The sequence below is a fragment of the Oryctolagus cuniculus genome, chromosome 5 (genome assembly GCF_051225735.1).
Source record: "Oryctolagus cuniculus isolate XC-2025 breed Fujian yellow rabbit chromosome 5, ASM5122573v1, whole genome shotgun sequence".
Classification (NCBI taxonomy): domain Eukaryota; kingdom Metazoa; phylum Chordata; class Mammalia; order Lagomorpha; family Leporidae; genus Oryctolagus; species Oryctolagus cuniculus.
In genome coordinates this window covers 125867754-125885013 of record NC_142871.1, presented here as the reverse complement: position 1 = coordinate 125885013, position 17260 = coordinate 125867754, and the positions used below count along the sequence as shown (strand labels likewise).

General features: G+C 53.7%; 2 protein-coding genes across 15 annotated transcripts in view; one reads left to right on the top strand and one right to left on the bottom strand.

Moving 5' to 3' along the window:
* The window catches only part of MRPL14 (mitochondrial ribosomal protein L14), a 16053-nt gene extending 1196 nt beyond the window's left edge, over window positions 1-14857 (bottom strand). Inside the window, exons 1-2 of one of the 8 annotated variants that reach the window (XM_002714441.5) lie at window positions 14774-14857; window positions 1561-1648 (exon numbers count right to left, since the gene is read on the bottom strand). In XM_002714441.5, coding sequence (XP_002714487.1) covers window positions 1561-1628 — 68 coding nt within the window. In that variant the 5' untranslated portion in view covers window positions 1629-1648; window positions 14774-14857. Of the gene's footprint in view, window positions 1-1560; window positions 1650-1794; window positions 2348-6642; window positions 6720-13876; window positions 13978-14680; window positions 14728-14773 lie in introns of those variants that run through there. The other 7 variants (XM_089333891.1, XM_089333892.1, XM_070074061.2 and 4 more) reach the window with 7 other exon arrangements.
* Window positions 14370-17260, top strand: part of TMEM63B (transmembrane protein 63B) — a 26210-nt gene continuing 23319 nt past the window's right edge. For 2 of the 7 annotated variants that reach the window (XM_070074057.2, XM_070074055.2), the window contains exon 1: window positions 14370-14561. The gene's annotated coding sequence lies outside the window, so the exon portion shown is untranslated. Of the gene's footprint in view, window positions 14562-14961; window positions 15105-17260 lie in introns of those variants that run through there. The other 5 variants (XM_070074056.2, XM_070074053.2, XM_089333889.1 and 2 more) reach the window with 3 other exon arrangements.

Sequence of the window (17260 nt, the reverse complement as noted above, 5' to 3'; positions counted from 1 at the left end):
TACCCATTCCCATTGCTGCCAACTAGTAAATCTCAGCTCGAGGCCCACCTCCCTCCTCTACTCTGGCCCTGGTTTTCCACTCTCCTGAACTCCTTACAACACACCCTACACACACTGCACTGCAGACTTAGGAGGTCCCAACTGACCTTGCTGCCTTGCCTGGCAGATCTCCCCCTGCTACTGGATCCCTGCAGAAACAGCTTCTCTGGAACCTCCAGCTCCCAGGCCCTAACCTTCCTCTCCACCAACACCCCCTGGCCACAGGGTCCCACTCACGGTGCTACCTATGCTCCCGTCCTTTCCCTTGGCCCTCACTGACAACCTATTCCATTCAGGCTCCCTCCCCTACACCTATACCAAGGTTTTAGGGTCCTAACTGGGTCCCACTGTACCTCCCTCTGCCGACAAAGTATTCTCTTTAAAACGACACCACTCCAGGGCCGGCGCTGTGGCACAGCGGTTAACGACCTGGCCTGAAGCGCCAGCAGCCCATATGGGTGCCAGTTCTAGTCCCAGCTGCTTCACTTCTTAAAAAAAAAAAAAAAAACCTACACCACTCCTCCGCTTAGACTTGCTCCATGGTTCCCTACCATCTACACTATCAACCAGCTGGTCCCAATTCACCGACCTTCTGAGGTTCCACACCCTAGCATTCACACGGGCACCTTGTGCCCCAGGGGCTGGTGGGAACTACCAGAGTTCTCTGAGCACACCCAGCTATCACCCCCCTGGGGCGGGCAGGAATGGTTCCCTCTTTCATCTGGGAAGGCAGCCTCTCCATTCCATGCTTCCTCTTGCAACTGCAGCTCCTGTCCCAAGCCTCACAAGCACCATGGAAGCCTGTTGTTATACTCCTCACATTTCTCTAGAATGATTTGTTTTCAAGTTTGCACCTGTGACCAAATGTAAGCTCCTTTCAGAGCTAGGAGCAATGCTCCTACTATGCTATGGCGTAGTAAATTAAGCCTCTGCCTGCAGCAACGGCATCCCATATGGGCATCAGTCAAGTCCCAGCTACTCCATTTCCGATCCAGCTCCTTGCTAATGGCCTGGGAAAGCAGCAGAGGATGGTTTAAGTGCCTGGGCCCCTGGGTCCATGCGGAAGACCCAGAAAAAGGTCCTGGCCCTGGCTTCAGATCAGCCCAGCTCTGGCTGTTGTGGGCATTTGGGGAGTGAACCAGCAGGTGGAAGACCTCTCCCTCTGTCTCTCCCTCTCTCTGTAACTCTGCCTCTCAAATAAATCAATCTTAAAAAAAAAAAAAAAAAAAAAAGGGCTAGAGTTTTCATGTGCTAGGGCAATGACAGGGTTGCGAGAGATCAGTCTTGCAAGGAATGCAAGCAGCAGCTTCCCGCCTTTGCCATTTCCCCAGCCCACCCCAAGAACACCACCTCCCCCCTACCCATTCCCTGCTGCCCTGTGGCTGACCAAACTCCAGCTCAGCCTTCCTCTGTCAGCACCCCTGCCCCATGGCCACTCCCAATTCTCATCACCCTACACCCGGCCCCGCACAGGAGACTGACTCAAAGGCACAGTTCCTGGAACTCGGTGGGAAAAGTTACCTGAAACAGCGCTGGCTCCGGGCTCTGCTTACGCAGGCGAAGGACCCGAGCCTAGGGAAGAAAGCCATGGATCCCAAAGTGACAAATCCTGCAGGAAGAGGGAGGGACAGATGATTTCTGAGCCAGGGCCCTTACTCAGAGCCAGTTTTCTTTGGGGATTCGCGTGGGAGGATGGCACTCCTAGCACAAGATCATTAGTCACTCAACAGAACTCTGAGCGGTTAAGAGACACACAGAGGAATAGCCGGAATCCAGCTCCAATTCTGCTGACTCATGTTCTGACTCTGGGGTCAGAGAGCCGGAATGGTCCACAGCAGCACGGAGACGGTCTTCCACGGGCAGGATGAGAGCACGAACCCTCTGTATGCACACAGCCAGCCAGCACCTCGTTCCCAAGTCCTCCGCAGAGGAAAAGCTGCACAGGACTGCCCGCTGGCACCCACAGGGCAGTGGGTCATCCAAGCAGCCGCCCAGGCCGCCTGTCACATCGCCTTTCTCCTACTTGTGAAGGTCAGCGCACCTACACAGCTCAAGGCCGGCAAAGCAGACAGAGCCAGAGGCTGCCCTTGCCCAGTGACCAAAGTCTGTTCAGGCCAGTCTCCCAAACAACACTGCACCATGGAAAAACCACCTCCACCACACCCCAGCTGCAGGCAGGCTTCGGGGAGCAAGGTGGAGATGGCAGAGCAAACAGCCCAACACTCGTGGCTCCAGCTGGCAAAAGCCCAACGCCATCCTCCTGAGCACTGACAAACACGGAAGGCGCCAGTGTCCCGCAACCCAAGCCCCCACGGCGGGGCATGGCTAAGAGATGCCCACAGCCAGCTGGTGGTGCCAACTGCCAAGCACCTTGTCCTGCCACCCAAATGCCTGCGTGCTCAGGGCCTCAGTCGAGAGCTCTGCCACGAGGGGCCTCTGCACTGTAGTATTGACACATAGCTTTGCTTTGCACAAGTTCAAAGCACCGTGGGTAAGATTTTATTTAACAAGGATGAGGAAAAAGTCCACTATTTACTTCTACAGGAATAGCTAGGCACTCCACTCCAGGAATGCTTATTAACTACAATTTAGCTTCAAATCCCAAACTTACTCCCAACTGTTTTCCTTACAACAACCCCTGACACGCTGGCCAAAACGTAGTTATGACAGAAAATTAAACGTGAAACAAGGCAGCCACTTCGGACGCACTCAGAAGCACAGGCTGTCATATGAGGCCAGCTTTACTGTCCCTAAGTAACCCTGGAGGGGGAACACACGGCCCAGCTGCAGTTCCCCATCCACAGCCCAGGGATCCGGACAGTGCCTCCTGGCCAGGTGGACAGGACGATGCACAGAGACCAGTTCTGAGGAGCACTCAGCACAGCGCCTGGTTATCAGTACCTATTAGCTGTCTTCCTCCTCTTCATCATGTCACGTCTCATTTCACACGTTAGGAAACTGAGACACAGACTGCGTGACTCGCACAGAGCCCCACAGCCAGTCCAGGGCACAATCAGAACCAGAGGCGGACCTGGCCTCAGTCCAAGGAGTTCTCACCTCACTCTGCCCTGTCAGGCTCAGGGCGCACAAGGGCACCCCGGCGGGAGTGTGTGTGTGTATGTGTGTGTCTGTGAGCTCTGAGGGTCATCTGATCTCCTAGGTTTTTTGTTTTTGTTTTAAGAATTATTTATTTATTTAGAAGGCAGAGCCACAGAGAGGCAGAGGCAGAGAGAGAGGTATTCCACCTCCTGGTTCACTCCTCAAATGGCTGCAATGGCCAGAGCTGGGCAGATCCAAAGCCAGGAGCCAGGAGCTTCTTTGGGGTCTCCCACGCAGGTGCAGGGACCCAAGCACCTGGACCATCTTCTACTGCTTTCCGAGGCCATAGCAGAGAGCTGGATAGGAAGCGGAGCAGCTGGGACTTGTACCGGCGCCCATATGGGATGCCGGCACTGCAAGCACACCCACTACGCCATGGCTCTGGCCTCTCCTAGTTTTTCTTGACGATCACGTGTCAAGCAGCAGACTGAGTGCTTTCCCTGACCACTGCATCTAAAGCTCACAAAAACTCTTTGAAATGCTTACTATTATAAGTCTAAGTGCTACACACAAGGAAATGAGGCCCAGAGAGGTAAATACCTTGGCCAAGTTCACACAGCTAGGAGTGACAAGACTGAACTCTGAACTTCAGCAGCGGCTTTCAGAACCCATGCTCTTACACAACAGAGTAAACACGGCAACCTTTCACTATTAATATTTTCCAATCACTCTTGTTCCATCAAGAATACTGCTATCACAAGCACACTTTCCTCACAGCCGACTCAGGGCTTGCCGAACCAACTGAAACGCACGAACACCAGCTGAAGATTCTTCACTTTTGCCAAATTTCAGTTTGGAAGACAATTGTAGTAGGTGGCAGGACGGGCTCTGCACTCTGAGCAAAACCTAAAAACTGGCAACGAAACAAAACAGAACAAAACAGCACTATAGCTCTGAAAAGCAGTCCTTCTGGTCCAAGCTGGAGCTTCCTCAAATCCCAGCCAAGCATTCCCTCATGGTGGCAGGCCCTTGGCCTCACTCCCTGGGAGAGCAGAGGTTCCTAGGCTACTCCACGGAGGCCCCAAGATGCAGCTGGCACCGCCTACATGCCCTCTCCAAAAAGTTGCAACACCGGCCCTTCCACACCACCCTGCTTCCTCAAGAGCTTTGCCATAAGTCCAGAACTACAGAAGCAGCGAGGGGCTTCCCAGAACTGTCCTGACTCGGCTATCTTTACAAACCCCACCATTCAAAGCACCTCCCTAAATTACGTAGGGCTGTCAGTGCACAAACTCTAATCCAGGCCCCCGATCTAGACCCTGCTGCTCATAAGCCACGCCCACTGTCCAGTGCCCTGTGACACTGCTCCAAGGGCAACTTCCTCAGGAAGCCTAATGTCAAACTGCAGCACCTTCCGCTGGCCCTCATGCACAACCAGTGGACGTGGCCGTGCACCCAACGCCAACAGGTGGCTGCATTTGCTGAGTAAGTTTGGGTGCTTTCTTTGAGTGAAGGTTGATGTCCCATAACACCCTATTTCTTGCTCCTTACTATCTCAAACTCAGACACCATGGAGCTCCTGGCAGCACAGCATCCAAGCTCGCTGCAGGGATCCAGGCCCCATGGACTCAGACGGCAGAGGGACCTGGGCTGCACTCACACACAGCAACCTATTCGTGCACCCACAGAACACTTCCTCGCTTGTGACTTTCTAGCAGCTCTTCAGTGGAGCTGACACTGAACCCCAGACCCAAACCGAAAGGCCTCAGAATCAAGTGGACAACAGTGAGCCTTCCCATGAACTTGAAAGCACAGAATGAAATACTCACTTTTTGAATACAGTTGTCCCTCAGTTTCGGCCCAGGAGACCTCCCAGACACCAAAATCTCAGATGCTCAAGTCCCTTATATAAAACAGCACAACATTCATATATAACCTCCATCTTCCCATAAACTTAAAGCACCTCTGGATGGTTTTTATACCCAGTGCAGTGTAATGCTACGTAAATGGTCATTACACTACACTGCTTAGGAATAATGACAGTACAGATCTTTTTCTTTTTTGAATATTTTCAAACTTTTCATGGGTTCTCAATCTGGGTTCAATCAACTGTGGATTGTGAATATTTGAGAAAATTGGTCAGCAAGTTAAGCTACTATCTGCAATGCCAGCATCCCATTAGACTACCTGTTGGAATACCAGCTGCTCTGTTTTGGATCCAGCTCCCTGCTAATGCACCTCAGAAGGTAGCAGAAGGCGGCCCAAGTGCTTGTGTCCCTGCAATCCACATGAGACCCAGATGTAGTTCCAGGCTCCTGGCTTCAGCCGGGCCCAGCCCGACATTGTGGTCATGGAAGATCGCACTCTCCCTCTCTCCGTAACTCTGCCTTTCAAATAAACAAATGTTTACAAAGAAAATATTGGGGGGGGGGGGGTTGTTCCCTCCACTTCCAGCCCAGAAGGTCCTGGTAAACAGGAGTGCAATAAAGATTCGCAGAATAAAAAATAAACAAGGTAGCCAGGAGAAAGACAAATCTGCCACTCCTACCCGTAGCTCCACACAGTGAGGCCCAGACTCTGCGGGATTCTTAGCCATACCACAGGAAGCAGGACACGGCCTCACAGCCCATTCCTTGCTTTCAGCCCCTGGAATCTTCTCTAGGGCCTGGTGCCTGCATTGCCCACCATGGAAATACCTCATCCCAACACCAAATAACTGCTGTGGATCAGGAATGGAGCCAATAATTTCTTTCAAAGCAACTGCAAGGTGCCCTGAAGTTCTTTCCTAGCACAAACCCACCCTGTGGACATAGGCCCTGGTTCACTTCAGACCTACTGCACATGCAATGCTATGTCTTGGACGCCATCTGATGCCGAGATGAACTGCCGTGCTGTTTCCTTCTCTACAACCCTGGCACTCAGACAAGGCCAGGAAGGGCTTCACACCTTCCTGGTCAGCACCCAGTACCCGCCTCCCATTTCAGGGAGTGAATCACAACAAGAGAGAGGTGGGGAGATCTGAGTCAGAGGAAGGAAAGACAATTACTACAATCCAAGAGCCTGCTCTGCCATCCTCGTTTAACTTCAGCCTCTCCCCCCGCTGCAGAGGCGAGAAGGATTGTGGGTTTCGAGGACACCCAGCAAGCTGCTCACTTGGCATCACCGTGTAGGTCCCACTGGAATGTAGGCTCTGCGAGGGCAGGGATGGGAACCTGCCTGGTTCCGGGCCAGACACTCAGTGCCCAAGCCAGTGCCTGGTGCACGAGAGCGGAGGACTATCTTATGGACAACTGGACAGACTTGATCTGTGACTCGACCCCAGCTCCAGAAAAGCTCCATGCTGGGGCTGGGAAGTTCTCTTGTGCCCTTCACCCAGGCTCCCAGGGACTTAGGGGAGACTTCTAGGCACTGGGGCTTGTTTTTTGTTTCCATACATAGTCTGAGTTGGAAATGCAGGCAGAAAAAGCCGACACCTCTGATGCTTCGGGGAAAAAACCAGGGGCCAGTGACCGAGTGCTGAAGATCCCAAATATGATACTGAGTAACACGGATCTACAGACTCACACATTGTCTCCACCTGGGCAGCTTCCATCTCTAGAGGCTTGGCACAGCCCCCACATTTTAAAGGCCTTTCCAGAGGAAGGGGCTTAAGAGAAAGAAAACAAACATGTTCAATTCAATCACAAATGGGAAAAAAAAAATCTAGAGAAATCAAATACAAAACCAGCCACACAGAGGACAAACTCTGCTAGCCTGGGAACATAAGTGTTTTCCTTAAAGCAGGGAAAAGCCAAGGCCTGGCAGCCTGGAGGAGTCAAAAGAGGGAACCCCCAGGACCCTCCTGGGGTCACACAGACCCCACCCCCATTCCCCTGGCAGGCCTCTTCCCATCTTTCTGAACCGGTGGGCCTTCTATTTGTTGGTTAAGGATTCAGGGCTGTTTTTGCTGTCCAACCTTCAGAAAGTCCGTGGCTGGGGTATATGGGTGTGTTTTTAATCTCACAGGAGTATAACATGAGACAGTTCTCAAAGTACTTCCACATCCATCACTTTCTTTGATAACTGCACCTCTGGGCCTCCAATGAAAACATATATAAGCAAGAGTCAGAGTCTGCAAGGGACTGATCTGCCCAGGATACTGAACTGCTCTGCTGGCTTCACATATTACCATTTTGCAGTTGGAGAAATAAAGTCAGAAATGCTACGAGATGTATTGATTTGTCCAAGGTCAGAAGGAAAAGCAAACCAGACCCAGGCCCACAGCTGTGTCTTTCACTCCCTGCACAGGCAAGATGCTGCTTTAACCACTAGCAAACTTCACAGAAGCACACAATGCACATGGGCCAAGGGCTCCTCCTTTGTCAAGCCTGCACATCATCTTTAAATAAATTCAGGAAACAGGGGTGGGCATTGTGGCACAGTGGGTTAAGCTGTCGCCTTCAACACTGGCATTCCCTATGCTCGAGTACTGGCACTTCCAACCTGGTTCCCTGCACCTAGGAAAGCAGCGAAAAATGGCCCAAGTACTTGGGCCCCTGCCACCTACCTGGAAGAAATTCTAGGCTCCTGGCTTCAGCCTGGCACAGCCCCAGCTGCTGTGGTCATTTGGGGAGTGAACCAGCAGGTGGAAGACCTTTTTTTTCTTTCAAATAAATAAATAAATAAATCTTAAATTAAAAAAAATTCAGGAAACAAAAAGCTGTCCTTTTGGTAAATATCTGTACCACATCTAGGACCAAAGCAGATCTGATTCACCCGGCCTGCTGTGATTTTTCACAGCACTGCTATCGTAAGCCAAGCATCCCTCGACAGCACGCTGGGATGTTTCTACCACAGCTATCACTGAGAAAATCTCCCTTCCCAAGTTTGAAAAACATGTCCAGGGTTCTTGTCTTGTACTTGTTTACTTACTTAACTTATGCCTTGCTTTGTTACAGAGGATTTAAAGCAGTGGTTCTGGGGACGGCGCTGTGGTGCAGTGGGTTAACGCTCTGGCCTGAAGTGCCACCATCCCATATGGGCACTGGTTCAAGGCCCAGCTGCTCCACCTCCAATCCAGCTCTCTGCTACAGCCCGGGAAAGCAGTGGAAGATGGCCCAAGTCCTTGGGCTCCTGCATCCACGTGGGATACCCAGAGGAAGCTCCTGATCAGCGCAGCTCCGGCCGTTGTGGCCAAATGGGGAGTGAACCATCAGACAGAAGACCCCTCTCTCTCTGCCTAACTCTGACTTTCAAATAAATAAATAAAATCTTTAAAGCAGTGGTTCTTAGACATATCAGTTATTTGGGACCAGTGCTGTGGTGCAGTGGGTTAAAGCCCTGGTCTGCAGTGCCAGCATCCCATTTGAGTGCCGGTTCCCATCCTGGCTGCTCCCCTTTGGTCCAGCTCTCTGCTGTGGCCTGGCCTAGGAAAGCAGAAGATGGCCCAAGTCCTTGGGCCCCTGCACTCAAGTGGGAGACCCAGAAGAAGCTCCTGGCTTTGGACTGGCGCATCTCCAGCCGTTGCAGCCATCTGGGGAGTGAACCAGTGGATGAAAGACCTCTGTCTCTGCCTCTCAAATAAATAAAGTAAATCTTAAAAAAAAAATCAGTTATTCAAGCCGGTTTTTTTTTTTTTTTTTTAATTTGTCAGGCAGAGTTAGTGAAAAAGAGAGACAGAGAAAGGTCTTCCTTCCATTGGTTCACCCCCCAAATGGCCGCCATGGTCGGCACTGCACCGATCTGAAGCCAGGAGCCAGGTGCATCCTCCTGGTGTCCCATGCAGGTGCAGGGCCCAAGGACCTGGGTTATCCTCCACTGCCCTCCTGGGCCACAGCAGAGAGCTGGACTAGAAGAGGAGCAACCGGGACTAGAACCCGGCGCCCATATGGGATGTCGGCACCCAGGCATAGGATTAATCAAGTGAGCCAGGGCATCAGCCCCCAAGCTGCTTTTCCAGTATGGTTTCATTTCTTTTAGCTTTTCTCCTCCTAAGCTCCTACTCCACAGTTATGCAAACACCTATAATCCAGATATAAGTAACATTCTTAGCATGGTCGAATCAGGAAAAGTTGCACAAGGCAAAGTTAAGTTCTGGAGCCAGTGCTGTTGCACAGTGGGTTAAGCCACTATCTGCAATGCTGGCATCCTATATGGACAGCGGTTCGAGTCCCAGCTGCTCCTTTTTCAATCCAGCTCTTTGCTAATGCTCCAGGGAAAGCAGAAGGTAGCCCAAGTCATCGGGCCCTGCACCCACATAGGAGACCCAGAAGAAGCTCCAGGCTTTGGCCTGGCCCAGCCCTGGCCATTGCAGTCATTTGGGCAGTGAAACAGTGAATGGAAGATCTGTCTCTCTCTCTGTAACTCTTTCAAATAAAAAAAAAAAATCTTCAAAAAAAAAAAAAAAGTTAAGTTCTACTTACACACCTATCCTTTCCTGTTAGTACTTACACAGGGCCCAAGGCGAGGAGCCAGATGTATAGAGATTGGGACGGGTGGCGACAGTGAGGGAAAGGGAAAGGCAAGGCCTGCAGGCAGGAGAGGAAACCCTGCAGAAGGAAGCCTATCTCCACTACCCTAGGGCTGTGACCCTGCAGTCAGTCCCTCCTCCAGGCCAGGCAGGGGTATTCAGCAAGTGCCCTACCTTCACTCACAAAGGGACCACCTCAACCTGGGGGACCGCTCTCGGGACTGTCCCGCAGGACCAGGTCTGCAGGATAAGTGTCCCTTTCCCAGATGCTGGCTAGGAAAGGCAGCCTCACACCTGGACTCTTAGGGAAGCACGAGCAGTGTCTGCACGTTTTCAGTTTAAACTGGACGTGGGGAGCCGGAGCTGTGGCGTAGTGGGTAAAGCTGCCCAGTGGTTCCAGCCTCAGCTGCTCCACTTCCAATCTAGCTCCCTGCTAAATACGCCTGGGGAAAGCAGAGGAAGATGGCCCAAGTACTTGGGCCCCTGGATCTTTGTGGGAGGCCAGGAAGAGGCTCCTGGCTCCTGACTTTGGATGGGCCCAGCTCTGACCTTTGCAGCCATTTGGGGAGTGAGCCAGAGGATAGAAGATAGCTCTGTCTGTCTCTCTGTTAACGCTACCTTTCAAATAAAAACAAAAAACTGGCCATGGAAGAAGACAGCCTTCCTCCCTCCTCTGAGGGAGGCAATTCCTGTTCTGTGAATAATAAGCTATCTGCCACATTCACTGACCCGTAACAAAATTTCTGAGATCTGAATACAGTCACCACAAGCTGTCCCTGCTATGATACATGTAAAATCACACTGGTTCACACCTGGGCGAGCCACAAAGCAAGCTCTGAAATGGAAAGTCATGGGGCATGCGACTCGGCAGTTAAGAGGCCACTTGGACACCCACGTCCCCCATCAGAGTGCCTGGGTCTGAATTCCCCCTCCACTCCTGATGCCAGCTAATGCATGCCCCAGGAATCACTAGGTGACCACTCATTAGGTCGCTGTCATCCACACAGGAGACCCAGATTTAGCTAGTACCCAACTCCTGCCTTCAGCCTGGCCCAGCCTGGCTATTGTGGGCGTTCAGGGAATCAACCAGCAGATGCAAGTGTGCTCTCTGCCTCTCAACACATTTTTTTTCCAATGGACTTCAGGGAAGGACGTTAATGTTGATATTCAGGTGCAACAGTAAGAACATTTCGGCCACTGTTCCTTCACAGACCCCACAACACACTAATTCAGTTCTCATTTGGGACTTCTGAGGTGCTTCCCCTCCTGTCTGGAAATCATTCCTAAACAGTTCACAGCCTTCTTGAGGACAGACGACAGTTAACAGCTGGTGGTCCTAATGAGCTACAGGCAGGGAGAGGCCTGACATGGTGGCTCAGGAGGGTAAGCTGCTGCTTGCAGGGCCAGCACCCATTTTTAACGCCAATGTCCCAGCTCGTCTGCTTCTGATGACGCTTCCTGCTAGCACATCCTGGAAGGCAGCAGCAGATGGCCCAGGAACTTGGGCCCCACCACCTACATGAGAGGCCAGGACGGAGTTCTTGGCTCCTAGTTTGGGCTCCTAGTTTAACCCAGACCTGGTTATTGCAGCCATTTTAGGAGTGAACCAGCAGACAGAAGATCCCTGTCACTCTGCCTTTCAAAGAAATCAATAAATAATCTTTAAAAAACAAAACAGGGGCCGGCACTCTGGCGTAGTAGGCTAAGCCTCCGCTTGCTGCACCGGCATCCTATAGAGGCACTGATTCGAGTCCCAGCTGTGCCACTACTGATCAGCTCTCGGCTATGGCCTGGGAAAGCAGAAGATGGCCCAAGTCCCTGGGTCCCTGGACCTATGTGGGAGACCCGGAAGAAGATACTGGCTCCTGGCTTCAGATCAGCTCAGCTCCAGCCAGTGCAGCCATTTGGGGAGTGACCCAGTGGATAGAAGACTTCTCTGTCTCTACATCTCTAACTCTTTCAAATAAACAAAATCTAAAAAAAAAAAAAAAAAAAGCCACTTGGGATGCCTGTATTCCAAATCAGGGTGCCTGGGGTTGAGTTCCAGCTCTGCTCCCCAACTCCAGCTTCCTGGGGCACAGTCTGGGAGCCAGCAGGTATCAGCTCTGGGTCCCTGCCACCCACGTGGGCGTCCTGCAATGTGTTCCCAGCTCCTGGTTTCAGCCCAGCCCAACTCCAGCTGTTGCTGGCATTTCCGGAATGAATCAGTGGATGGGAGATCACTCATTTGTGTATCTGTCTCTGCCTTTCAAACACAGAAAATAAAACACTGTTAAAGTATTAATATATAAGAAATGACTTCTGGTCATCTTCAGAGGTCCAAAAACCGGGTAACCATGACCTGCTGACTACTTTCCAGATATCCACTACAAGAGTTATTTGATTTCAAAGTCAATTTTATCGTTAGACACAAGCAATGGATCACACAGGTTTCACACCCATCAAATCAAAGGGCTCCGTGGGAGGGACCAGGGTAGTGGCGCCCGGGTTAAATTGCCACTTGGGTCAACGGCATCCCATTCTGGAGTCCATTTGGGGGATGAACCAGCAGATGGAACAGCTTTCTCTGTTTCTCCCTTTCCAATAAATAAATAAATAATTTTTTGAATGGAGTTTTTAAAAAAAAAAAAAAGTTCCACAGGAAAAATACATCCAAGAAGCTCTAAGGATAAAATGGAGTATACTTTTTAAGACAAAAAAAAAAAAAATTCCTAAAAAACTGCAGCAAGGGCAGACACTGTGGCGTGGCAGGTTAAGAGGCCTCTTATGACGCCTGCATCCCATACAGGAGTGCCTGGTTCAAGTCCTGCCTACTGCAGGCTTCCCATTCAGCTTCCTGATAATGAGCCTGGGAGGCAGCGAACGACGGCCCAACGTACTTGGGTTCCTGACATGCTTGTGGGAAACTCAGATGGAGTTCCTGAGTCCTGGCTTGGGCCTGGCCATGCCCCAGCTATTGTGGCCATTTGGAAACTGTGCCAGTGGATGAAGATCTCTGTCACTCTGCCTTTCAAATAAATAAATCCTTTAAAAAAGTAAAAAAAAAAAAAAAAAAAACACACACACACACACACACAAACCGGGGCCAGAGCTGTAGCGTAGCAGGTAAAGCCACCGCCTGCAGTGCCAGCATCCCATATGGGCACAGGTTCGAGTGACGGCTGCTCCACTTCCAATCCAGCTCTCTGCTATGGCCTGAGAAGGCAGTAGAAGATGGCCCAAGTCCTTGGGCCCCTGCACCCACGTCGGAGACCCAGAAGAAGCTCCCGGCTTCGGATTGTCACAGCTCCGGCCACTGCAGCCAATTGGAGAATGAACCAGCAGATGGAAGACCTCTCTCTCTCGGCCTCTGCCTCTCCTTCTATCTGTGTAACTCCGACTTTCAAATAAATAAATATTAAAAAACAAAAAACACTAGATTCCTTCTCATCTGAACTGCTTGCTCCAACCCAAACCAACTACCAGAGTCTAAACCTAAACCTACAAAGACTCCTCCCACCAGGCAGACAGCTTCATCCTCATCTTCCTGTCTGTGACAGCTGAAAATCTAAACTGCCCTTTCTAAAAAAAGCCAACTCACTTCCTACCCTCAGCGAAACCCTTGTCTGTCAGCTGCAGGCACTTCCAGCGAATGAAGACTGAACTTGCTTCTGGCAGTAACTATTCCTGGACAGCACCAGGCTGTTCTGCACCGTACATTCCTGGTATACAATACACTAGCAGCATGCTCACGGACCTCCCTCACTGAAAACTCAGGTTGAGGACAGCAAGAAGCAAGCAGGAGCATACCAGACACCAGTGCTTTTCAAAGTTCGCTAACTTGACACACAGAAACACCTCCTTATACCCTCACACCTGAAGCAGGTGTCAAGAAACACTACTCCGCGGCTGGGGTTGTGGTGCAGCAGGTTAAGCCACGGTTTGCAACAGGCATCCCATATAGCAGTGCCAGTTCAAGTCCTGGCTGCACTTCTGATGTGTTCCGTGCTAGTGTGCCTGGGAGAGCAGCAGCAGATGGCCCACTACTTGCGCCCCTGCCACCCATGTGGGAGCCCTGGATAGAGTTCCAGGCTCCTGGCTTCAGCTTGGCCCAGCCTTGGCCATTGAAGCCATTTAGGGAGTGAACTAGCAGATAGAAAATCTTTCTCACTCCCCTTTCTGTCTCTCCCCTCTCTGTGTCACTCTTTCAAATAAAATCTTAAGGAAAAAAAAAAAAATACTCGGGGGCCAGCGCTGCATCCCATACAGGCGCCGGTTCTAGTCCCGGCTGCTCCTCTTCTGAACCAGCTCTCTGCTATGGCCTGGGAACGCAGTAGAAGATGGCCCAAGGCCTTGGGCCCCTGCACTCACGTGGGAGACCTGGACAAAGCTCATGGCTCCTGGTTTCTGATCGGCCCAGCTCCGGCCATTATGGCCATTTGGGGAGTGAACCAGCAGTTGGAAGACTTCTCTCTGCCTTTCAAATAAAATAAATTAAATAAATAAATTAAACCTGCGACAATTCAAACCTTACAGGTGCATTCGACAAGCTGCCAATGAACCCTTGAAAAGCTAGTAGGCAACAGAGCCACTGACCCGCTGCAAGAACTGGGCACCCCGGGGAGGGAGTCCTATGGCTCTGAGGACCAGGTTTAAGTCGCAAGTGGCCGGCGTTTCCCAAGCAACCCTCGGTGACTGTGTCCATGCCTTTAAACCTCTTCACACACTCAGCCCACTCAATCTCACAGGGCGGCAGGGCTCACTTACAGCCCGCTACGGAAAGGAACAAGGCCTTAATGCCTACTTCCAGGAACCCGGAATCAGACAAGCCGCCGTGAGGATCTGATGTGCAGAGCCCGCCCCCGCTCCTGTCTTAATCACTGCTCGCCGCGATCTCTCGTGAAAGGAGAAACCAGGGAACCCCCGACTCCGGGAGCCGCGCACTCGCCCGACAGACGCCGCCACAGCTGCCCAGCAGACCCCGCTCCAGGCCCGGCAGAGAGCGCAGCGAGGGACGCCCCGGGAACCCGCGGGCTCCGCATCCCGGGGGAGGCAGGTGAGCGCGCGCCCCGCGGAGTCCCGGCGGCTCGGAGGCCACCTTCCAGGCTGGGACCCTCCCGCCGACCCTCTGCCCCCAAAGAGCCCACTGCCCTCCCACTTCCGCCTCTCCTCCCCCGCCCGGGGAGGGCGCTCCCGCTTCTGCAGGGGAGAATGGGGCCCGAGAGAAGGAGAGCAGGGAACCCGGCGTCCCCCGCGCGCCCTCCGTACCGCTCTCGCCGCTTGGGAATCTCCCGCCTCGGGTGCCGCGGGCCCAGCGCCGCCTCCCGCCACAACGCGGCCTCCCGGGCGCCTGCGCGCCAGGGCCCGGCCAGGCGTCCAGCGCCCCGAGTGCGCGCGCGCCGTGCGTGTTCGGCGTGGGGGTGGGGCCTGCGCGGCTCCGCCCCTCTCCTCCCTCCTCCGCTCCCCCTCCCCCATCCGCTGCCGCGGCCGCCGCAGGAGCCCGGAGCTCGAGCCGCCCAGCGACTCCCCCCTCCCCCTCCCCCAGCCCCGCCCCGCCCCAGCCCGGGGCTCGGAGCCGGAGCCGAGTCTGCGCCTGGGGGTGAGTACGCGACCCCCTCCCCAGCCCCCTCCCTTGTCTTTGAGGATTCCACCACCACCCGGAGGAAAAACCCGGACTCAGCTGCGCGTCCCCTCCCTTCTCCCTCCTGAGGGACCCAGAGGTGCCCGGGCCCGCGGGACCCCGCTGCCCCCAACCCCACACCATCCGTAGCCAAATGCAAGTCCTCCGACCCCCGTCGCGGGTCCATATGTGCCCCGCCCTCGGTCTCCAGCCCCTAGGGAGATCCCAGGGGGTGGGACCCCCGCCCGGGCCCCCTAGTGCCACTCTTCTTCCACCTTCCCGGCCCAGGTGCGCGTCCGCCCTGCGCCCCTCCGGGGCTCCCGCTGCACCGCACCTGCCCGCCGCCCCCGCCTCCGAGTTTTGGATCCTGGGGTCGCCAAGTCCGGCGCCCTCGAGCCCTTCTCTCTTTTCTACTGTGCGGGGGCCGGGTACTCCGAAGCTGCCCAGGAGCAGGGGTTCGGGCTCGGGCAAGGGCAGGGTTCGCGGGTGCGGGCTCGCGGCCGGCAGCTGCCCCTGGCGCGGCTGGGGACCGGTCGGCGGGCGGGAGAGGCGGCTGGCCCGGGGAGCGCGTCCTCAGCCTGCTCCCCGCACAGTGCAGTTCATTCATGCCTGCGGCGGAGGGTGCGGCGGGGAACGGCGAGTGGGGCAAGGGCCCTGCTGGGGGGAGGGGGCGCGCTTTGTCCCTTCTGGCTGTCTTGACCACCTAGAGCGACAGTCCCAACACTTGTCGTCCTGTTGCCCTGCAAAGGGAAGGACGCTTGGGAAGTGGGCAGGAGAGGTCAGAGGGGCTGGCTGCCCTTGGGGCTCTGTGCTGCCACCTCCCTGGGTCCCCTGGGCAGAGGTCTGGACGCTGGGGGCCAACCTGAGTACTCCACTGCCCTGAGAGGCTGGGGCCTCCCTACCCGGTACCACTGCAGCCACCCCGGGAAGAATGAGACTGTGTCCCTGGCCTGCCTCACCAGGCACAGGTGAGGAGGGGAGTGGAAGTGTCGGCCAGGCTCTAGGTGGGAGTGTGCTGGCAGCGTGATGGCCCTCCAGGGCACCAGAAAGCCCAGGCCCTGGCGTGCCCCAAGACGCACATGCTGGGGCCTGCTGTTGGCTGGCTTGGTGCAGTCTTGGCCTGTGGATGGGTGGGTAGGTGGGTCGGTGGGGATGTTGCAAGGCAGAAGGTGGCCCCGGGAAACTAAGAACCCCTTCTGGGTATCATACAAGTTCTGTCCAAGTATAACAGGATCAGAGAGGTCTGAGTTCAAATCCTAGCTCCACCACTCTTTAACTGGGTGACCTTGACAGGTTCCCTAACCTCTCTGGACCTCAGTTTCCATTAAGAAGTGTGGCCACGACAGGCTTGGTCATGGGATCAAGCAGAGTAGCACAGGTGGACGCTGGCACCTTGTCTGGGAGCTGGCCGATAGTGGCCACGACAGGCTTGGTCATGGGATCAAGCAGGGTAGCACAGGTGGACGCTGGCACCTTGTCTGGGAGCTGGCCGATAGTGGCCCTGAACTTCTGACCCATCCTGGGGTAGAAGCACCCACCTGCGCCTGCAGCCCCACCTCAAACAGATGCATGGGGTGTATTGCCAGAGCCTGGGAACATTTGCTGCCACTTTAGCAGTGTCCCTCCACCAGGGTAAGCCCTTGACCTGACTGAGGGGCTCTGTGTTATTTCTGTTACATTAAGTTCTAAGTTTTATTGTTATTTTTACCAATTTTCCTCCACTAAACCAAACCCTGGTATTCTACATCTTATTGATAACTATAGGTGCTAGGACGAGGGGGTTAGTATATGCCTTAAGCTGTATTGAGAGATTTATACAAGTCATCTTGTGTAATTCTGAAAATGACCAGGTGACTGGTTTACTGTCCCCTTTTTCCAGCCAGTGGAGCCAAAGCCCAGGGTGACTGAGTAATTTGCCTAGGTGGGCAGTCAGATCTTTCCCATCCTAGAAACTGTGCTTTTACCCCCCAGATGGTGTGCCTGTCCCCTGCCCTGAAGTCACAAACCCACAGCCTGAGTACAGGGTCTGGAGCAAGAGGGGAGGCAGGGGGGTAGAGACAGGGCATGGCATTTCTCCAGAGTGGTAGCTGGTGGTACCCCTGCCCCCGCCCCAGCCCCTGGCTCCCTGGTAGAAG